Source organism: Pezoporus occidentalis, unplaced genomic scaffold, assembly GCF_034315485.1.
Source record: "Pezoporus occidentalis ecotype Australia unplaced genomic scaffold, CSIRO_AGI_Poc_V1 ctg204, whole genome shotgun sequence".
Lineage (NCBI taxonomy): Eukaryota > Metazoa > Chordata > Aves > Psittaciformes > Psittacidae > Pezoporus > Pezoporus occidentalis.
The window spans coordinates 447415-470496 of NW_026913900.1; the positions used below are offsets into that span (position 1 = coordinate 447415).

At 40.0% G+C, this 23082-nt stretch overlaps 2 protein-coding genes across 6 annotated transcripts in view; one reads left to right on the forward strand and one right to left on the reverse strand.

Moving 5' to 3' along the window:
* Window positions 1-328: 328 nt before the first annotated feature.
* On the reverse strand, window positions 329-11206 carry LOC134163715 (synaptotagmin-15-like). Of its 3 annotated transcripts, none has more exons than XM_062618836.1 (9): window positions 11095-11206; window positions 10554-10680; window positions 7711-7903; window positions 6906-7048; window positions 6066-6364; window positions 5083-5253; window positions 4445-4565; window positions 2874-3053; window positions 329-1629 (listed from the first exon to the last, which is right to left on the reverse strand). In XM_062618836.1, exons 2-9 carry the CDS (start codon window positions 10633-10635, stop codon window positions 1493-1495), a joined length of 1326 nt encoding a protein of 441 aa, XP_062474820.1. In that variant the 5' UTR covers window positions 10636-10680; window positions 11095-11206; the 3' UTR covers window positions 329-1492. The 3 variants fall into 3 exon arrangements, with proteins under 3 accessions (XP_062474820.1, XP_062474817.1, XP_062474819.1); XM_062618833.1 differs by having other exon boundaries at window positions 6906-7093; XM_062618835.1 differs by having other exon boundaries at window positions 6906-7093; window positions 10990-11116.
* LOC134163714 (GRIN2-like protein) overlaps window positions 7724-23082 on the forward strand; it is a 31046-nt gene continuing 15687 nt past the window's right edge. The window contains exons 1-3 of one of the 3 annotated variants that reach the window (XM_062618828.1): window positions 7724-7829; window positions 9452-9574; window positions 10928-11075. In XM_062618828.1, coding sequence (XP_062474812.1) covers window positions 10969-11075 — 107 coding nt within the window. In that variant the 5' untranslated portion in view covers window positions 7724-7829; window positions 9452-9574; window positions 10928-10968. Of the gene's footprint in view, window positions 7830-9451; window positions 9575-10927; window positions 11076-13728; window positions 13860-23082 lie in introns of those variants that run through there. The other 2 variants (XM_062618831.1, XM_062618830.1) reach the window with 2 other exon arrangements.

Genomic DNA, 23082 nt, shown 5'->3' on the forward strand with positions numbered 1-23082 from the left:
GTGTTGAGCCTATAAGATGGGGTTTCAGTGAGTTTGTGGGAGGAAAATTAGAAAATGGCACATTGGGGCTGGGGCTGCTGGCATTACGCATTTGAAAGACACATATGATAGTTGAGCATTCTGCAAAATTCAATTAAATGTAGTGAGTCTAGGCTCATCTTATTCAGTGGTGCAGTTAACCAGACAGACTGTGAGTACTGAGGGATCAGGTGAAACGGAGTCTGTTATCTTATTATTCCTCTCAAATATATTCTCATTCATAATATTTCCTTTAGATAATAATATAAAAATGGAAAGTGTTCTCATCTCCCCAGAAAAGCCTCATGAATTTTAAATATATTGAATTACTATTGTATCCTGTTTGAAAACAAGTTGGCTTTATTTCAGCTGCAGAGATTATTGTCCTTGGAACATAACTGTACAAGATGCTTTGCTGCAATAGACTATCTGGTTTATGACTGCATGGCGTGAAAGGTACAGAGTTCAGGTCCCCAGAGAATAATCAAGAATAGAAGAATGTCTTACTTTATTAAAATAATTGCTCTGAATTATTTTGCAGAACACTAATTTAGTTAACAAAGAAAACTCTACCACTAAAACAGATGTGTCCTGGGGGCTTAAGCTAATTGGGTTTTCAGTTAGAGTGGTCATACTAGGTCAAACCTAAGGTTCTTGGAATCAGTGCTGTCTCCAGCAGAGATGTGTTTAGGGAGAAATACATAAGGTCAGGTCACTTTCTTAGGGTGCTCCTATGCTCCTCCAAGCCTCCAGTTATTTGTGACTTCAGAACTTCTTTCATGCTTCTCCCTTAGAGTCAACACAAAGTGTCATACACTGGGGTCAGCTGAAAACATGAAAACCGAATTACTGCAAAAAATACACTGTGCTGGGGAATGTGAACAGGTGCATCTAAGTTTTTGATGAAGAAACATTCAGTGCTTTCCACCACTTATATTCAAAAGATATGTTTTAAATATAATACTGCTATTTTAAATAAATTGTACACTTAGTAATCAGCCAACATCTTTTGGGCTTTGTGTGTTCTGGCATGTTTACTGGGCTTCCATCCCTTTTGGTGAAGCTGCTCTGTCCTTGGTGGTGCAATGCAGTGAACAGTAAGGCCTGCTATCATCATTAAAAACTCTTAGGTCTGTCCACATGATGGATGATGGCCATGGAACTCATGACCAAGAATTAGAATTTATTAGTCAAAATAACTAATACAGTGAGATCATGTTTGTCTCATTTGTTTACTGTGGTACTTATTAATTAAATTGGAAATATATTTTGGAGAGAGCAAAGATAAGAGTTACAGCCTACTAGGGACCAAGTCTTCTATTTGCATTTGGGCAAGGAAGGAATTTACTTATTTTATTCATGTCTACTTCAGAGTGTAAAATGGTCAAAGATTTTTGTTCCCTTTAAATTATGAAAGATAGCGGTGAGAGCTTTTACATGTTAAGGTTAGTTGGGGGTTTTATTATCCATGCTGTTATGTGCTGTGGCGAAGAGCATGCCATCGCTTAACCAGCTCCTTGGGCTTGCTGATCATTTCATTCCAGTGTTCTAGTTCTTTGCCACGGGTGTACATGAAAGGCCCAACTACTACATGTCCTAGTAGATGTGTTTCTGGGAAAAAAAAGAAAGCAGTTTGTGATTAACACCTGTAGTTGCTTCTTCAAAATCCTTACCTAAATCAGAAAATTATCTCTCTAATGCATGTTCTGAAAGTTTGTTTTAACCTAAAATTTTTGTCAAGGAATTAACTCTAGATTTCAAGTTATGTAGTTTTTACATGCCAAGATTCAGCATTAAAAGGTACTGCAAGTAAGTGAGTATTCAGGCCTATGCTACTGCCTGCACTCTAAACTAGAATCAGTTTAAAGCACACAGATCTGTGTCTGCCCAGCCCCTCTACCTTAGGTGTACTGTGGAAGTGTTTGTTTTGGACATCAGCAACCTTAGCAGGATTCATATGATATTCTAGCTGGGGAAAGAATAGTTTTAGTGGGACAGCTGTGAGTTGCATTATGTGGGTTGCCACTGCCCCCCCTCATGCCCGAACTTGTCAGCTGTGGAGGGAGAAAAATAATTAAAACCTGCCTTTACATGAACTTGAGAATGTTTCTGAAGTGTTAGTCTGTCTGCAAGTGAAAATGGTGAAAGACTAGTTCTGTCAATCCTCAAAGCCAAAGAACCTGCCCAAAAATTCACCTAAAGGAATTTTTTAAGAAGTACGTGAATCCAAATGAGGGTATTAATGCTTCACTATTAAGATCATATCTGCACTGCAGGGAAGATGCTTTCTTGTGAACAGTGGAAATAGGAAATTATGATTCATTTCTCTAAGCAGAACTTCTTCATGCATTCTCTGACATAGTAAGAGGCAACTTCAAGCATCCGGTTTTCTTTCAGGGAATGGGGATGTTTGTAATCTCTCTTCTTTCTTACTGCAGTAACTGCTGTGATAATTAAAATTCCTATTCTTCTTTCAAATTTGGTTAGGAACAGTGAATAGCCTCAAAATTTTGAAGGTTGGGAAATACACATAAAGAGAACGTAATTGCAAAAGCTTGTTTTTATAGGATACCAGAATGAAACAAAAGTACAGCACCTTCTATTGATAGTGACTAGCCTACAGTTATTTTATTCCTGTCTTCCATTAAATTTTTCTTTAGCCTCTGAAAGAGACGCGTACACTTACTGCAAATAATAAGTTTTGTTCTGCTCCTTGAAGAAATATCCTGTGTAATACCCCAAACCTTTGTACATTTTATGATTATTGCTGAAAAGGAATTCCTCCCAGGTTTAAGTATCTCTGCCGTATTTAAGAGATTTATGTTATCTTAACTGTAATAATTTATATTGCTTACTTTCACCCTTGATACTCTGGAGCACAGATAGATTTAGGCTTGCTGTATCCAGCTCTGTCTGATCTGCCTTGAAACTGAAGGTTTCATTATACACTGGATTGGGAGATCCCAGAACAGCTGCTGTCTTTTTACTTTTGATGAATTTATTATGGTTCATTAGCGAGACTTTGACATGCACACCTTGGAGAAAAAGATATTCAAGAGGAACATAGATCAGAGGCAGCTGGGAGAAGGCTTAAGAAATTTCTTGCTTTCAGGTGTCAATATTAAGTATAAAATTAGATCATGACTGATTTGCGAAACATATATGGCAGCACGGCAATGCAGAACATTAAGCAGGAGTACGCAAAGTACTTAGGGGCCAGTTTTGCAGTGTATTTTCCAATTTAAGGGCTGTTAAAAGGAGCAGTCATGTTTTTACCCTGCATCCTTGATCTTATATTCCTAGTTCTTCCCTTCATCTGATGGAGACTTTTCTGAAGGCTTAGTTTGTTTGGTCAGTAGTCAATTTCATATATTTGATCCCATGATTGTTTGATTCATACAGGGAGGCTGTGAGGGAGGAGCCACATCACAGAGCTCCAGACTGTGTTTGGATTCGATAAATTTCAGAGTAGAGTCTCCTGGTCAAAGAAGAAACCTTAGACAAAAGGCTTTACTAATAATTTCTAGCCCTGTGGTAAGGGGTTTGGTAGAAAATTTGAGGAAGAAAATGAGGAAGAGATCAGTGATCTCTGCTCTTTCTTCTAGGAAATACTACAAAAATTGGTACGTGAGTGTGGGAACAAGAGCAAGACCAACAACAAAAAATGCTTTGCTTCCTGAAGGGGACCTGTATTGCGTTGTGGTCTTATTCAGTGGGTCTCTGGCAATGAGATCTAAAGCAGCCTGAAATCTTCCATTCTTCTCTGCCCTTCTACAAAATTTAGTGACAAGCATGTAGAAAATTAATTTTAATTGATTGCTAAAGATTTGTTCTTTTCCAGTGAAGCAGTAAGAGATTCCATACTGCTACTGTGATTATTACTCTGAGGCCAGGGACATGTGACTATGGTATACCAGGAAAATGCCCACTGCAGTAAAGAAGAAAAATTGTGAGTCCATGCTATGGTCCTTTGGACAATGGCCACACTGTCCTAAAATAGATTTTTTTTTTTTTTCCCAGTTCAGTTCTACCCAGGACAGCTGTTCAGTGTAAGTGGTTGTCCTGCAGCTGTTACCTCTGGGCTTTTGCCTTGAAGCAACTCAGTTAAAGTCAGCATCCCCTGAAATGCTGCCTTCTCTGTAGTAGGGTAGTTGCTCACTGTATTAAAGCAGGAGAAAAAAAATGCTTCTGATGACATGAGACAAACCACTTATTATGAAACAAAATCAAAATGTAGCAGAACCAAGCTATCAAAATGTAATTACCCCAGTAATAAAGCATGGGTTATTTCCACACAAATTAAATCACTCATGTGTTTATTTTTTGTTTTCAGAATCACTCAGTGCAAGCCTGGGTGGACAGATGAGGAAGGAGCAAATTAAAACAGGAATTCTGGAGCTGATAGCAGAGAGGAAATCGCACTTACTGATAGAATGGCTCTCCTCATGGAGCTTTAATCCCCTTGCCCTCAGAACCACTACAGTGAGACGGCCTAGGTAGTCATTGTAGCTGAGGGAGAACTGGATATCACCATGCTCTGAAGGAGGCTGTGGAAGCAGAACAACACTTGTCAAATATATATCAAACTTTCTCTTCACACAGACAAATGGGGAAGGGGGGAAGTTGTCCTTTCTACTAGTGGTTTCTGCCACACTAAGGGCTCAATTCACATGAGTAATAAATTGTAATGGCTTTATTCTGTTGTGACATTGGATAGAACCACTTAATCAGCTTTCTGGAACCTCTGAACTACTATCTCTTCCAGGTGATGCTTGTTTCTGTGCCTTTGCTGCCTTTTTCCTGCTCTCACAAATTCAGAACAGAAGCAAATAACAAGAAGTGTGTTCTTAACTATTTCCTAGCTTGTGTGACTGTTTCTGGGCAGTTGGATAATCCCTGTGCAACAGCTATGGATCTGCAGGTTGGAATCTTGATTCCAAATGTTTATCAAATACTTCTGCATTTGATGTAGATATATGTTGTATCAAGTACTTCAGCTGTACCTCTCTAGTACTTGTAAGATGGCAGAAGTTCCACAGTGCCAAGCAGCCTGCTATCACATACCTCCAAGTTTTCTTTCTCCAGATCTCTCCATATGATTAGCTTGTTGTCATTGGTTAATAGTTCATTTTTCAGTGGGAAGATAACTTGGCCTAGGAGATGATGTTTCTTCTGCTTATCAACATGATAAACCAAAAACTTCAGAGTCCGATAGAACAACATTTTACTGGAAACCTGTATGGGAAAAGGAAGACTATATTAATAATTATAAAACATCTGACACTTTAGCATGACTTCAGAGGAAGAATTTTTCAAAGTGAGTTAAAGGTAGGTGGAGATTTCCTTTGATTATTTGAAGTCCTTTGATTATTTGAAGACTTTCTTAATTTCCCTAAAGTTTTAGCTATGCTAAGTCTAAGGATACAAGCTAACATAGAATGAGTTATCTTGAAAAATGTGCAATTAACTGGTGTTTTTTTAACTCATGGATATCTAGTGTTATACAAAGCATTTGCTTCCAGATGCAAATGTCTAGAAATCTGTAAACACTAATTTTTCAGCTGGTCTGAAACACAAACTGTTTTTGTTTTAAAGCTTTTGTGACACCTGCTGTGAAAGCCTCTTAGCTTAGGGAGCCAAGCTCCTAGCTTTATAGTACCATAGAAATAGCATACCAGATAGCTCATGAGTTCTAGTTTCTAGCCTACTTCTACAGCATAGAAACTAAAAGCCATGGAAGCATTAGTTCAGTATTGGTTGGTTCTGGACTTTTAGAGCTGCTCAGCTGAACTACTTGGGCGTAGTTCAGACTAGAGCTTTCATCATTCCCAGAGCAAGTTCTGGAATCCTCAACAAGCAAGATCTTCACTGGAGCCACAGACTTCAGTAGCCCAGAATCTCCAGAAGCCCCAGTAATAACTCTTATCTCCAGTGGGAATGACTGGTAGCTTGGTAGAAGTTTGTAGAAATCTAATTTTCACAAAACATGTACTTAAGACAAGTCAATATTTGCAAACAAAAATCTGCTTCATCAAAAGGAAAAGTACCTGAAAAACAAAGTTTTCATCAAACTGCGGGTTAAGGGTTTTGCGTTTCATTTTGGACTGCAAGTAGCTTCTTTCATCAGGCAGCAAGTAGATTTTCACAAATGGACTACAGGAATCAGCAGCAGGAGGCTGCAGTTTTCTGACTTTGATCAAGGAGACGAGGAGTCTTTCTGACTCTTGCTCATATTCTATGGAGAACCAGAGGCGGCCAATGTTGCCTTCAGGAAAATCTGTCTCACTTTTGTCTTCAGGAAATTTGTACAGCTCTGGGTTAATGGTCCCTACAACATAAGCTCCAGCTTCAAGAAATAAAAACCAAGAACACTCAGATTAGTCTCAAGACCATAGTAGGCGTTTTTGTAGCCACTGCTGTATTTGGGGAAATCACATTAATCTCTATATTAACAACCAAATTTTCCATAAACCTGGTATTTTAATCCCTTTTCCCTCAAATTTGGAGGAATAATTGTAGGCTGCGACACATTTCTTTTTTCTATTCGTGTGACTTTACCTTGATACTTTTTTGCAGTCTGCAACTGGTCACTACTGTTTCTGGGGACAACAGTTAGGCACCTTCTGAGAGCTACACTCATGCCTTTACAAAACACAGGAGAGATTGCTTTGTCTGTCATATGCACAAGGTCCCACAGCCATGTAGCCAGAATGGCTTTACTCTGGCCCAATTTCTACATGTATAAAAAAATATATATGCGTACAAGTGTTTAGGGCTTATACTGTCTAATGGTGTCTGGTATGCACCCAGTAAGCATGTTTCACAGTAATAAAGTTACTCTTTAAAAGAGTACCACTACAAAGAGTCCTGGTTTTGCAATGCCATACCCAAAGAATGAAATGATGACCGGGGCCCAGACTGAGGAATCATGTAGGGGTCACTGCCTTCCTGAACATGTTCTTCGTTCATCAGATTAATCCAGTCTCGCTCGTGCAGTGTTGGTGGAATGATAAATGGAACGCTTCTGGATCTGCTCAAGACAACAACAGCTACTGACTTCTGCTTGGAAACCAAACTTGGTAACAAAAATAAGTTTCCTATTCTTATTTCATAATCTTGTAAGAGTTATATGGAGATGCACAGGTAGAAAAGATATTGTTTTGCAAATAATTGTATAATGCCTAAAGGTCCATCTGATCTTAATTCTTCAGACAGATCCCTCACTTTTTCTTTTAATAGTTCTTTAGAATTGATCTTTCAAAGGAAAGGATGAATTAAATGCAGCTGCCTGCTTTAGAGCCCCAAAGCTCTGCACTAACTAACTTTCTAGGAGAGTCTCCTTTCTGAACCAAAGTGCTATTGTTTAGCTCTCAGATGCTTCGTTATGAGACCAGCAGGAAAGACTGGAACATAGGATGAATCTGTCTAGGTAACAGATAAAGTTATCCATGCACCAGTTACACTTGAATCTGTTCTCTCTTACATAAATCAGAAATAATAATTGCATTTGTAGATAAAGAAAGTACTGTTTTCCTTCAGGAACAAAACAGAACATGACTGATGTTTTTATACAATTTAGGGGGTCTCATTTACTTATGAACATTAATATATTTAGATGACCCCCTCATTTGAGATTTTACAAGTTTAAATAAAGTACCATTAGTGTATGCTTTAAAAAACAAAAATATATACCTTGTGCTTTTTAGCTGAATTTCAGACTGATCCTGAAAAACAGCATTTGCATTTGTCGTTTTGACAGCACCGGTGAGCTTTTCATAAGAATGGAACCAGCAAAATTTCTTCCAGAGCAGGTATGCAGTTATTCCGATGAGAACAAATAAGAGGATCCCTCCTATTATACCTCCAGCAACAGCAACTGCTTGTTCTGTTCAAACATAGAAGTATATAAAGCATAGGACGATCAAAGTTACGTATGTTTTGGGGATAGACAGGAATATTAAAACTGAAATATTTATTTGATTTAAATTCCAAAATGATTTTTAAGTGAAACATTCTGTTCATGTGCACATATTTGTCTTTGGTTATAGCATGATGCAACGCTTGAAGATGTATGACATCAACAGAGATAAGAAACTGTTCTGATATGCAGGCAATGGCTGTAGTGTAGAAGGCTCTAGATGGGGGGGGGGGGACGTTGGACGGGACATGACACACAACATGAGACTAAACCCGAAGAGCTGTTTAGGCTCTTATTTTACATTAGCATAAGCGTTTACCTTATCGTGGCAGAAGTGCTAGAGCTTTTATAACAGAAGAAAAAGAAAACACAGGAACACCTAACACAAAAGTCACCATTATTTTTGTTGTTTTATTCTTTCAACTATTAATCTATGTTGAATTGAAACTAGATCCTGTCACAAGGAACAAAGCCAAGTTCTGTGTTGTTTTCTAAGGATGCATGTGTTTCCTGATCTGTAACATCAAACTTAAGTATCCATTAAACACAGTTTCCTGAATCTTGATTACTTCAGATAAAACCAAATCTTGTATAATTTGGGGTTTGGGATTTTTTTTCACACTAATAAAACTTAATAAATGCATTTAATATGAATATGAGGAATGCTGTTGTGAAAATTTCTCCCTAGACCAAGGAAAAATGATTGATAGTGGGTTCAGTTTGTTGTTTTCTCATGTTTGCTGAATATGCTAGAGTAAAAGTCTGGAAAAGCCACTTCTGCACTGTACTTTATATGTAGCCTGTCTTGGCCTACCACTAAACTGGTACTGGTGCTTTGAGACATGATTAGGTCTCAACTGAGAACTGGTTTTACCAGAATATTCGTCTGCCTGAGCCCAAACTGCAGAACTACTACTCACTGCAGCCATGTGAGGCAGTTTACCATCAGCTGGGTTCTTATGTACTGCCATTTCTCAGGATCTCCCCTGAAACTGAAGCAGCAAAGTGACCTGCTGTTCTCTCACAATTGCTACTGACTTTTTCTTCTCTGCTTTTAGGTAGAGGTAACGGTGGTTATGCTTTATTCTTTTCTCCTTTTTATCTGCCTCTCCTTGGTAGATACTTCGCAGTTAACCACCTCTATATAATGGTATAAATAAAATCAATACAAGGACAAAATAATCAGTCAACACTAGTAATCATCTTGATTAAGAATTCAAAAGTAATTTTCTACAGTTTAGCTTATTGATTAGCGCTATAAATATATAGGAAGTGAGCTGCAACTACATGTATTACTGATCTTTTTCATGGTTGCCATGTTCCTGTAAGTGATATGAAATGTCCATCAGCTACAGAACACCTCTGTAAATACCTTGTTCTAGAAAATTAACCTGGACGTAGTGCCTCAAAGGCCTGTACGTGATCCTCTCTCATTTTCCTGCATTTGGTACAATCATAGGAGCCAACTTATTTTTTGCAGCTTTGCTCCAGGTGTATTGCCTTTGCTCTCTGCAGGAACTGGCTGGCTGCTTCCCCATGAGTCATATAATCACTCAGGTGTCCCAGCACCGTGGAGCAACCACCCTGCTCATGGCTATACCTGAGCAACAGGCACTTTGCTGTCCTTGCAACTGGCAGGTAGGCTGAATAGGTTTCAGCATTTAATCAGGCTATTGGTACAACAGTATCAGTACAAGACTTGTCCTGAGGAACATGAAACAAGTACCTATTTGGTATGGGTTAATATTAATGCAAAGAAAAGTCTGTACTATTACTGGTCATTTAGTTTTCTTTTATAAGAATCCATAGTATGAGGAAATGCATTAACAGATGCAGTCCTGAGCATGGAAAATGTGTGTTTGTTCCTCTTAGTCTTACTTAACTTCTTACTATTTAAGGCATGCTTGAGTGTGTCTTCAGTCAGATTGCTGTTTTATTACAGCTTAGAAGGCCAGATGGAGAAAAAATGCTTTAGTTTAATACCCATGAACATAATAGAAATTAATGGTTCACTTCATGCAGGTGCACTATCAACAATACAAATGTTTGTATGGCCAGTGGTTTTACTGTCTGACATAAGTATCTTAAAAGTTAACATTTCAAGCAAGCTCAACTGCCTATTTAACTTGTCCTTTCCATTCCAAAGTCTTTAATGCTCTCAGCAGCAATCCTCTGCTCTCCCCCCAACCAATTTGTCACCATTTCCCATTAAGAACAGTAAGCTGAGGTGCTCTGTAATGCAATAAAGAGTAAAATGGCTGTGCATTGATTTTTGGAGTAAGAGAATGAGTTTCCAATATCACGATTAAATGAGTTTAATGTATTGAATTTGTCCACTGGAAATTGTTAGCTATTTATGACCCACCTACTGCCATTGGCTCAAATTCTGTTTATTTATTTTTACACAGTGGTATATACAAGGTAAAGTTTTACTCATTTCAGCAAAGCTCCCTATGATTTCATGAGATCAGGAAAATTTTGCATACTTCATCTTACCTGCTTAGATAAGCAGCAGAACCAGTAGGTTAGAGTATGATGTAGTACTAGTCTCAAAATCAATCACTGAAATAAGTTGAGCCTGCAGGGAGAAAAATATGTATCTTTTTTAAATAAGTACCTGTCATTGTGAGGAATTGATGTATTGTATTGTTCTGTGATCCAGGATCATGGCAGCTGGAGGTGGATGAGACGTGTTGCATCACTTAATCTCCAGGTGTCCTCTGTTAATAGGTACCACGTTTACCCTAGCACAGAGAAACGGTGACAGTCATTATCTTTTGTGTTGGGTCCCGCTTTGCTTAATGTCCAATGATAATAAGCTTTTCTTAAACTTTGCAGCATGCCTTTGGGAGTTGTGACCAGCCACTTACCCATCAAAAGCTTTCATCCACATACACTCAGATTTACTAGCAGTTACAGTATGGGTAGAGTAAAAACCAAATTATCTGGGGTGGGGTTAAGCTCTTGGCACTTGCAGTGTCTGTCTCGCAGAGCCGGCTTGTCCTCCGACAGCGCAGTGCTCGGGGCACGGAATGCAGATCGGCGGTGCGTACCCGAGCCGCAGGTTGCAGGCTGCCTGTCCTCCCCCGGCTCCCTCAGCAGGTCGAGCGGCTCTACAGCCCGTGGAGCTCAGAGACAGGTTTGAGTCCTCTCCTTACCCTGACTTCGCCGCAGCGCTGGAGGGGCGGGCGCCGGGCTGGGCACCGGGGAGCCGGTTCCCTGTTGCCTGAGGAGGGCAAGGGACCGCGGGGCCAGCGGTGCGGGGACCCCACTCCCTTCCGTGCGGTCACGGCCTCGGCGGCAGCTCCCCGCTCCCCGTGCCGGTCTGGGGCTGCCGGCAACCCCGCGGGTGGCTGCCCAACCCCTCCCCGGCCCGGCCCTCCGGCACCCGGGCTGCAAGCACGAGTTAGAGCAGAGGCGTCTCTGGTTCTGGCCAGCAGAAAGGGCGAGGGGCACGTTCGGAAGGAGTTCCAGCCTTACCTAGGCTCTTCGTGCAGGGCCAGCCGGCACTGGTGGGCTAGGGATGGGGGACAGGCACTCCGGGCTTCAGACAGCTCATCAGCCGTCCTGCCTGGGAGTGAGGTATGCAGAGAAGTAGCCGCTGTACCGAGTAAATCTTCTGTCAGCCCTAAAATGCCCTGTGCAACGTATAGAACAAGAGGGAATGGCTTTAAACTGACAGAGCATAGATTCAGATTAGACATTAGAAAGAAGTACTTCACTATGAGGATGGTGAGGCACCAGAACAGGTTGCTAATAGGAGCTTTGGATGCCCCATCCCGGCAGTGTTCAGGGGCTTTGAACAACCTGGTCTAGTAAGTGTCCCTGCCCATGGCAGGGGAGTGGAACTGAATGAGCTTTAAGGTCCCTTCCAACTCTAACCAGCTATGCGAGATACTTTTTTAAACTATGATTGTGCTCAGAAAGCGACTTTGATAGTAGTAGCTTAATTCTTGAAATTCAGGTGAGCAAGAAATGAGCATACGCTTGCTTCAAACCAAAATGCATGAGCACAAAGGAACACAGAAAGTTTACTCAGACAGCTGCAATTACAGCTTTTCTTATTTGTGTGTATTAATGTAATGGTTTTCAATCTCGTGTGCGTGTAGTAAATATAACCAAACAGATCTTGACTAACAAAATTACTCACATATAGTTCAGAAACGAAATTATTCATCTTCACTTCTTGTCTGCTAATGTTTGTTTCTGAGCCAGTATGATGAGAATATACACCTTACCTTCGATAATTGTTTGTATTATACATGCTTGTTCTGTTCACAGCTATTGGGTTTTTTTACATGGTGTGATTTAATCTAAAAGCCGAAGAAGTGCATAGGAATTAAACTAGTAGGAGTCTAATGGAATATCCCCCAATTCCGTGGAATCTTTGAATTCTTTTAATTTCATTTAAAATGTTGATGTGGTATGGTTTAGCTTTTTCTATTATTTTTCTATTTATTTTTGAGTTCTCCATAAGAAAGAAAGTATTGAGCTAATTTTTACTCTAAAAATAAAAAGCTACATATGTTTCACTTTTGTACTTTTAACATAGGTACCTATTACATAAATATTGTATAATCAGCACTTTTGTTATTCTTATTTCTACATTGAATTAGTATCAGTATTGCAATATAGATTTTTTTGCTCGGTAGTTTTGCACTTGCAAAGATAATGCCTGTTTGAGACAACTGGAAGTTTTGAGTTGTGTGGCAAGACCAACAACTGCCTGCTTTCTATTACAGTGTTTTCACTTGAGCACACTTTTATGGCTGTGTGAGGGGTGATAACGTTGCTTTAAACATCTGATAGATTTATAGAGTGCTGCTGAACAGTTAAAATGATCCTAGCCAGATGCACCTTCTCCCATACAAGCTGCGCTGTGTGTGTAGACAGGTGTGAAGCACTTACCTCTGGGAAGTGCTAGCCACCTGCTGATTCAGCTCGTTTCAGTGTGTTGGTAGATGAGATGGGCTGAGCTTGGAGGAGCAGATTTCACCCTGTCCAAGGATGAAAGGAATTAATGACAAAGCTGCTAAGCAGGGAGCTTTAATTTTGATTCTGTGCTGCATCCACAAACTTTCTGCTGTTTAGTCTTTCTGTGCTGAGTTCTTGCACCAGTTGGAAGTCAAAATACAGGATGTGAGGAACTCAATTTTACCTTCCTTTATTTCTGATTACTAACCTCCTTTCTAGCTTAAATCTCTGGATTTAGTAAATTCTCATCTGAGAGCAAGCTGGGAGTTTAATGTTTTGTGGACCTAGGTATTGTACTATATTTGAAGTTTCTGGTTAATTTTTTTTTTGTAATGTTAACATGTACATTTTTTTAGTGTGCATATATCCAGGTCTTGCTTCTTACAGTAAAAACCTTGGCCTTTAAAAGACCACATAAAAATTCCCTTGTAACTACAAAATTATATTTACTATACTTCAAGATAATCACCAAGATATCCTAGTTTAGAATACAGGCTAAAGGATGCTGCATTCTCACCACTTTGATTCACCATTGTGATTCTTTGAATCACCATTGTGATTCTCACCACAATGATTTTTGTAGTACGAAAGTAAAGAGTTGGGCCCCGAATAGTAATGCATATTTCTTAATGATGCTTTTCTCAGTGATCTGTTTGTATAATTCTGGTAGCACATTCCTATCATGTTTTTGAAAACATACATTCTCATGGAATTGCATAGCTGATCATCCAGGGAGATACAGAATAGTACAGTTTCTACTGTATATGTCTGACACCTCTTTGCTTATAGGCCATTTCCTTGCTTTTGTGGTAGCTATCTCATTTTGAATGCTGAAATGTTGATACCATTTTTATGGCTGCTCAAGTGGCAGGCTTTCTTCTTGCTTTGGCAAAGCTGAAACTGATGCTGAAAAGGCAGATGTGGTCTCTGGAAGAGATGTGTAGAAAAGGTAAGCCTCAAAATATGCTGTAATGTTGCTTTTAAAATCTCTGAAAAACAGAAACAGTTTGAAATGGATTATAGTCTCTTGTTCTTAAAAGTCAGAACACTCAAGATAAAGAATATTCTGCCACAAAGCAGTTAATCTAAAAACAGTGCTGTCACATTGCTTGTGAGACACCAAGTTAAGTAACATGTTTAATCATTTATCATATGATATTCTCATAATTTCCACTAGCATGGGTGAAATTTAATGTATGCATTTTTTAAATTGGATATCTTTGTAAACAGAATGATATAAATGGTGCCAAGCAAACGTTTCACAATCAAGTTGAAAGCATGTAATTACTTAATGCTGTTTAGCAATCAGTAATTTAGTAATGCTTTTTAGGAGCACCCCATGACAGAGGATAGAGAAATACTTAAGATACAGCTGTAGAATTATAAGCATCAGTAGATCCTTAAGTAATCTTAGTATTATTCAGTTGACAGTTTCCCTCTAAAGACTAATTCTTACTGTAATTTATTAATAATCTTGAAGATACAATGGATCTCCTTTGATAAAAGGATTTTGTAATTATTTTGTTTTAAGCAGCCCTAGAATGATCTTTAAATTCAGGTATTGTAAGTAAAATGTATTCAAGTTCTTCTGCCTTTGTACCCACTTCCTTGTAGTTGTGAATTTTGATTTTCACACTGGCGGCACCTTCAGCTAGAATGACATTTAAAAAGAGGTAGATTCTTTTTTTCCCCCAACTAAAATGTGGCCAGTTTTATTGAGGCTGATGAATCTGTCAGGGACGTAACAGATTAGGGTTTGCAGGGAGCACTGATGGGCACCCTAACTACAACAAATAAATTACATTAAGAAGTATGATTGTGAATAGCAGAAATAATGAGTTCTTAGAATTTCTATAAAGCCTTTCATTCCCATACTCCTGATTTCTGGACCAGCATTAATTCCTCTTAGTTAACCATCACAAAAGCTTTTTGAAATAATAGTTATTGTTATCCTTATTTTATAGATTGTTTAATAGCTGGAATTCCTCCAGAGTCACACTTGTATAACTGAGATAAGAATTTCTCCCACAATCTACTGTTGGCCTTGGACTAACATACAGTTCTTAGCTTGAGCAAGTTATGGAAAATTGACTGTTTCAGAAAAGAAAATGTGAAACAAAGATCTACTCTGTCATGAAATATCCTTTGGATTCATTTTGGGTGTCATTTGTTAGTTTCCTTTCAAAAGAAGAGATGGGAATGGGAGAGTAAGTGCATCCAGAAGGGAATGAGTCAGTCAGAACTGTTTTCTCTCAGCTTTACTGTTGATGATAGTCGCCCTTAACCACCCGGAGTGCCTAGGGCTACAATCCAGAACAAGTATCCTGCTAAAATTACAGGTATGAAATGGAATAGAGACAAAGCCAACATGGACAACAGGAAAAAAACCTTCAAAAGCTGCCATGTTTGGTGCCTCTTCAAAGGAAGAAAGACAGCAAGAAAAGAAAAAAAAGAAGAGGGGGGAAGGTGAAGATAACTTTAACTTAGTTAAGGGGTTTGGTTTCCTACTTTCATTTTAGGCCAGTAAAACCCCTGACACTGTTTGGGTCTGTGATACTCCTCAAGGAAAGATAGGCAGAATGCTTTCTGGACCTGTGCAAACCTTCCACCTGTGGATATCTGTCCCATCAGTTTCCTTCTGGCACAGAACTGGTCAACTGAGCATTGAGCACACAGAAAACTGCGACAGCCTGCACAGAGCAAGATGGATTTCCCCCTCCATGCTTTGGTACTCATCTTTTGCTGGGTATTGGAAGTCCCTGACAGACTTGAACACATGATGCATTTGCTTTCTTTTTAGGGCCTTCTTACAAATCTTTTCAACACTGTTATACTGCTCTGGAAGTATACATAGGTAGTCTGCATATCAGCATTTCTACAGAGCTCAAAATGTTTCCGTTTTTTCCTTTTGCTTTTAGTACACTGTGACTGTTGGTGTTGCTGGATAATAAAATTTATGTGAGCTATAGCACCACCTCCTGTCCAAAGTTGGGCTTTGTTGAGAATCGACAGTAAACTGAGTTCTCTTAAAAGTGACTTTTTTGTTTTTCTTTATGAAGCAGAATGCAGAGGATGTGAACTTTTATTCCTTTCAGTTGACTTTTTCTTCCTGTGTTTTACAATAGGAATTTCAGAAATACCAAGTCTGTTTTAACAGGATAATGTTCTCATGGGCTTTTTTGCTAATGTAAATTGCATTAAGAAAGTTAGCAGCTGGTGCTGCTTCAAGAAAAAACAGCACAAAATGTTCCTCTCAAATGACTTTTATTAATAAGCTCAGTGTTTACGATGATTTGCATAAGGACTGTAGAGACTGTTGCAGAGAATATTACTGGCGAAGCTCTGGCCTTCATGGCTTTAAAGTGTTTTAGGAGCAATAGCTGACTCTTTGTTCTGGCTTTGCACATCACCTAGTCTTGGCAATGGTAATCTAAACTCTGTTAGTTTGCCAAGGCCTTGCAAGATTACTTATGTACACATGCAAAATGAGCTGTTTACACAGCTGTAGCCATGGAAAACAAATTTTGCTCTAAGGCAAGACTAGTTTTTATTTTAGGCAGTATTTCCTAACTTCCTCTCCCTCTGAAACAGATAATGGATTTAATCCATACACAATGTTAAGTAAGGTATGAGCACTATAAGACAAACATGAAGGGATTGCTGAGTAGGCAGATGAGTCTGTAGACAGAAATGCATTTGAAGATTTGAATGAAGTGCAGGAAAGCGCAAAAATTTATATATTACCCTGTATGTAATATAGCCCTAAATCTGTAGTCCATAAGGGATGCAAACTTCTAACTGAGAGCAGAATTTTGTTTGTTTTTGGGAGCATATACAACTGGAACGAGATACTAAAAGCTGAAGATCTGTTTGCTTTAACTTATGGCTGTTTCTGTAGGCACACACACCTAAAACTGCTCCATCTGTAGCAACAACAGGTTTACAGATGCCATCCCATATATTTTTGTAGGATTTAGTGTTTTTGGGCAAGAATGTAGTGAGATCTTGAGAGTCAAGGATGTAAGAAAATAAATTTGATTCCTGAGTGTAGGGAAAACCAATAAACTTTTCATATAATTAAGTCCTGTTTCATCTCCCAAAGTGATCCCTTTCTCTTTTCAAAGCAGCCAGGAGATGTCAGGGCAGGTGCCATCCTTGGGCTCCCTCTGGAGGCTTTCCTTTGTGAATTGCCACACACGACAAAGCTAAAACATGACTGGTGTTACCTAGGCCCAGCTTCTGGCTCTGCCAGAGTAAACTGTTCAATATGATCACAGAGTCCACTAGGAGACCATCCTAATGTGTAAAAGGACTTAGCAGAAACAGGCACTATGCCTATTCTTCTGCTGCTTTTGAAATGACTAATAAGGAACATCTGATCCATTTATAGAATATCTGTCTAGTACTGACAGTGACAGTGTGCATCAGACGTGCATAATGACCTTTCCTGAATACACATAATACAACGGGATTTGGCTCCAAGTACATTAATTCCAAGTGATACTGATCAGCTTTGGCCCGTGCGTGAATCCTCAATACCAAAGGTTAGAAATCAAATCAGGTATAGGGTAGATAACAAGTGTTACATGGGCAACAGCTATGTGAACTATTCAGTTGGCAGGAGAATAAATGAAACAAACCCCCACAGTCCCCAAAACCCCAAAAAGGTTCATCTTAATTCAAATCTTCTCACAAACCTAGGTTAAAGCCTAGCCAGGAAGGACCACAATAAGCTGATGTGGACATGCTGCATGTAGTAATCACTAGAACTGCTGCAGGAAGAATGTTGCACCCTGTTCCTGCTAGCTCCTCACTTTAAATATGTGTGAAAATGCTCTAGGAAATGCAAGAAATGTGACAAGGATGAAAGTAAACATTTTGATCTAAGAAACATCAGTGTAACTCCCTCAGATGTTGTTGCCTTGCTTTACTCAGGAAGGTAGTGTCTTAATGCTAGAAAGCAGTGTTTTTATCCTAGGAACTAGCTAAACAATTTCTGTCCTTTTTCAAGCCTGGGGCTCAAATGATGCATTCTGTGGTTGGAAATGCTAACCTGAAGGACACCTGCCTGCTATTAGCTATCTGATCATATAACTTTGGTTGTATGTGCAAAGAGCTGGATTTTAGGACTTTAGTTGATACTTTTTTTTTTTGCCTACTCATGTAATTTTTCTTTAGAGGGTATGAATGAGACCTCTGACAATCTATTTGTTTATTTGGCAACCAGGGTTTAAGGATGGGAGAGAGTTAAAAAAGGAGATTTCCTTTAGATTCCTGAGACCTATGAGTCAGGATGTCCGTGAGCAAAGGTTATATAAGCTAATAGATTAGAACAAGATTTAGTTGCATAAACATTGTTAGTGCATTTCAATCTGTCACAGAGTCAACCCTGCAGATTATTGCAGGCAGAGCTAGCCTGGGGCTTACAGTCCATCTCACTGGACTGCCTCTGGCAGTGGATACACTTGAAATAGCATTATTCCCTTGCTGTGGGGCTGCTCTGAAATCTGTGTACTACTTTTTTGGTCTTATTTGTGCGAGCCTTATTTAATATATAGTGCTGGTGCTCTCAGCTTGTGTCTAATTTGGAATGTCACCCTGGTATATTGGTTGCATAATAATTTTGTCTCTGTTTCATTTAACTAAGGGTTATGCCTCTTATGAGAGTGGTCCGATATAGTCAGCCACAGGGACTAAATCCAAATCCTCTGCAAATTCTCCCAACTTTTCTGAAGCCTCTGAACTTTGTCTCTCTTTCTTCCACCATACTCTCTGCCCAGCATATCCTGGGTGAGCACCCAGCTCATCTGAGAGAAGTCAGAGAGTACAGTGTAGGCAGTCTCCTGCTGCATGGGGCAGAAATGGGAATGGGTATACTTCTGAAGCATTTGTCCAGGGAAAGGGAGGCTGGATTAGGAATGTTGTGTGTGCTGGAGTCAGTCCAGAGGCCCATGGGGCCAGTGGGCAATTATATTATGACATTTGTGATCTAAATTGCTTGGGAATTTTCCAGGTCATACAGCAAAAAACCTTATTGGAACTGCAGAGCTGCGCTTTTTGAAAGTGCATCAGGGTCAGAAATCAGGCTGCAGTACTTTCCTCTTGTACAGTGTTTTCCTTGTTCTTCTCCCAACTTCTCGCTGATAACCTTTCCTCATTTTATACCCTTGAATTGAGGCAGCACAAAATTTAAGTCTTTGTTTAGCTGCTTGACTCCCATTAAGTGGTGCTGTCTCTACAGCAGGCTTTGTTCATAGCACTCTAACCTAGGCCCCAGCTATGGTCTAGAGAAGACTCCACTACTTTTGTTTCCATTTGTTATCCATAGACCAAATCACTTTTTTGAATCCCAGCATTTGCAAGCATAAACTAAGGAGGTTTAGTATATACATGAATGTGTTTTTGAAAAGAGTTCAGATCCAAATTTGCGAGAGTGTCTTGGTGGGTAAGTCACGCAGGACGGAATTACTGGGGGCTTCCTGAAGTGTAACATTTTGTACTGGTTTTGGTTTACTTGGTTTTGATGGGGGGTTTTTTGTTGTTTTTTTTGTGTGTTTTCTGGGAGTCCTGCCAGCTTGCATCCTTTCCAGTTGGGAGTAATGGAACACTAGCAATGAAATGCAGAGCGAAGCTAAACATGTGATTAAAGGGCCAAAGCCCTTATTCCATGAAAGGCAGCTTAAAGCTACCCCAAAACTGGCTTGAAAGGTTGATTTTGGGTTTTTTTTTTAGTGCAATTATTGCTCTTTGCTACTGGGTATTGAGCAACAGTAGAGAACAGGGGAGACATTCTGGTGATTGTGCATGGGAGGAAGTGAGATCTGGGAAAGGAGAAGTGAGAGCAGAGTGCCCATGTGATAGTCCCTTGATTTAAGATGGGATTTAAGGTTTCATGTCATGAAATCTTTGGTTTATAACAAAAAATGCTCATAAGAGGGATCTTGTTTGCTTTCTTCATAATCAGCTGTTGTTTGCTTATCAAGTGAATAGAACAAAAAAAAAAAATAGTGCTGTCTAGAGATTTGCTAAGTCTTTGAAATATATGAGATTGCTCATGTCAGCGTGCTGCCTTGCAAGCTGCCACAGCAAAATAAAGGCAAAAGATCTGGCCTGCTTTGTTGAGAAAGCTGCTCTTAAATCCAAGATGAAAAAGAAGGGAGATGACACAGCTCCAAACCACCGGCTTTCACAGTACTAAAAAGCCTCACAGCTTTCAAAAAGATTAATCCCACAAAGAAAAGTACTACATCTATGTTGCTCCTTGACAAAAGTCATGTCAGTAGTGTTACGGCATTATTCCCAGGAAAGGTGAATGTAGATGACCTGGCAGATTTCATGACAATTTTGTGAAACAAACAGATGAGATAAACCCAAACAAATCATCTTCCTTTCACAGAAAAACAAAACTGCAGAATAGAGGCTTATTCATAGACTGTACTTGCTATAATTGAGCTGTCTAACCAGCAGTTATCTTCTCCCAGGCAGAAGAAGCAGAAGTTGTCATGCTACTTGCTATATATAAACCCCCTCTACAGAGTGTTTATAAACAAATGAGTTCAACAGACATTTTAGAGGCATGGCCCATAAACTAAGGGAATGATATCTGTGTATATATCAAAAGGCAGGAAAGATGGTAGTGAACAGGGGAAGTTTGGGTTGGAAATAAGGAAGCAGTTCCTTACTGTGAGGGTGGTGAGGCACTGGAATGGGTTGCCCAAAAAAGTAGTAAATGCTCCATCCCTGGTAGTGTTCAAGGCCAGGTTGGACGGGCTGTTGGGTGGCATGGTTTAGTGTGAGGTGTCCCTGCCCATGGCAGGGGGGGTGGAACCAGATGACCTTAAGGTCCTTTCCTACCCAAACCATTCTATGATTTTTATGTCAAATGGAAGGTGATGGTCAGTTTTATGTTTTCAAATAATCTTGGGTGCATTTGACTTGCCTGAAGCATGTGTGAAAACTAGCTCCTATATTGGACTGACTGGAATTATTTTGGGTATCTGAGCATAAGCAAAAACTGCAAACCTGCCACTGCATACAGGATGCCGATTTCAATAAGGAGCTAGCTGTGTCTAGGGTGGAGAGCTTCTGACTTGTTATAGGAGTAGCAGAAGTTAAGTTTGGCTATGGTGCGTTAGTTGGTATCTTACAGGCTCTCTCAGACTGCGCTAAAGTGCTGTTATTCTTCAGAAACACTCAAAAGTCCTTTTCAGTGGTGATATCCAAAACCTGATGCAAATTGACTATGGCAGATATCATTCAGGCAAGTGAGCAGTGTTACCCAGGAGACAGCATATTGTTCCTGGAGGGCTACATTATTGTGGTAGACTAGAACCTATTCCAGAAATGCATTAAGTTAAAATCGGCCTGGTTGCAGGTGCAGTTTCACTGCCTTAAGTGGCTTTGAATCAACAGACAGCAAATATCAGCCTTCCAGGGTTTGCATACAGAGCCCCCAGAGAGAAACGTATGAACTAATTGCAAGCAGCGTTTTATTGAGTCAGCTCAGAAAGAAATGTGCACTTGCAGCAGAGCACATTCTCACTGGGGGCACTTGAACCTGCCTCCTCCAAGAGCTTGCGAGGTTTGAGGCTGATGGAGGAGTTCAGGAAGCACAGTCTGGGCAGGTCCAAATCCCCTCACCTGGAATGAAAATGTTACTGTGAATGACAGCAGTTCAGGCAGTCTAAGAAAAGGGTTATAAACGGGAAGGGGTGAGAGGAGGGCTTCAGTACAAGTTTTTAGGTCTCACAGGGAGGAACGAAGAGATCAGGATGGTTTTCCCACCCCGTACCCTCTTCTGAAGTGGGGTAGCTGGTCAACATGTGGTCAGTGAATTTTAGATTAGACAAAGAGTGTCTGGGGTAGGACTGGGTTTCTCTTCTCTTGAATGTGGAAGCCCTGGTTGCCTGGATGGAGGCTGTGGTGACAAAAACTGGCCTGTGGGTCTGGCAGCTCTGCAGCGATGCCCCTCGGCAGAGCCAACTGCCCTTTCTCACATGATGTGACTCAAAGTCATGGGGCTGGTGCCTTGCTTATGATCTTCAAGCACCCAAATCAGTAAATAGTCATTTTGAACTCTTATTTCCATGGCTGGACATAGAACTATAATTTCATTAAACTAAACACATTCTCACATGTTTAAACCCTGGGTGGAGTTCATGGGAAACATGAATGCTAGTCAGGCTGAGTAACAGTGGCAGAACTGTTCTGCAAAAATGCCATCGAAAAACAGTGTGTCCCTTCTTCCCAACAGAAATTCATCAACATTGTCTGGATTTAGCCTAATGTATCTGTAGGCTATTGACTTTTCAGTTTCCTTTAACTGTCAACTTTGTTAAAGAAAAATACATGATAAATTCTTCAAATTTGGATTTGAGACATCTCTACACCTTTTCTCATTAAATGCAAAATGAAAAAGCTGTATGGCAATCATTATTATGGATGCTCAGATGAGGTGTACTTATACCACCTGTTGAGGTGTGAGTTGGTCACCAGTATCATAGAATGAACTAGGTTGGAAAAGACCTTTAAGATCATCAAGTCCAACCGTTACCTCAGGACTGCCAAGTCCACCACTAAGCCATGTCACTGAGGGCCTCGTCTACACGTTTTTTGAACACTTCCAGGGATGGTGTGTAAGCGCATTTTGATGCTTCTAGTGAAAATAGTGAAAAACCTTGTTGGACATACCGAATCCAGAACAAGAGAGCTATGGAACTTCCTCCTGTAGAGGGTTTAAAGAAAAAGAGAAATGCAATATTATCCTTACATTGTATCTATTGTATGTTCTTTGGGCAAACTGGGACAAATTTGGAAGGTGCATTTGGCTGGAAGAGTTGTACACTGAGTTGTCACAAGTGGCCACTGGCGCCCATAGAACAATGCTGTAATAGCTGCAAGTGCCAGGGCTGTGTCTCAGCAGAACAGCCAAAGGTCTTTTGCTGGAATAAGAAAGGAGGCAAAATGCTGTGGAGGTGTCTTTTCCCTGCAGCACCATTGTAGTCCTATACCACTGTGCAGAGAGTTGCTTGGATATGATCCTGGTCCACCAGAAATGCTGATAAGAACACTCTGGAAGGGATGGTTCAAGGAACTTCTGTTTCTGGCCTCGCAGGAAGGATGCACAAGGTCAGCACAAACAGCTGATTTCAAGTCCCTGCTCTGCTTCATTG

Bases quoted from the DNA above. Each gene is read 5' to 3' on its own strand.
- LOC134163715 (XM_062618833.1), bottom strand. From the start codon at position 10,635: ATGCAACACGTCTCATCCACCTCCAGCTGCCATGATCCTGGATCACAG. The intron at 6,365-6,905 runs GTATGGCATTGC...TATTTCTTGAAG, and splicing joins GTCATCATTTCATTCTTTGG to CTGGAGCTTATGTTGTAGGG. The intron at 5,254-6,065 runs GTACTTTTCCTT...TTTCCCATACAG, and splicing joins ATGAAAACTTTGTTTTTCAG to GTTTCCAGTAAAATGTTGTT.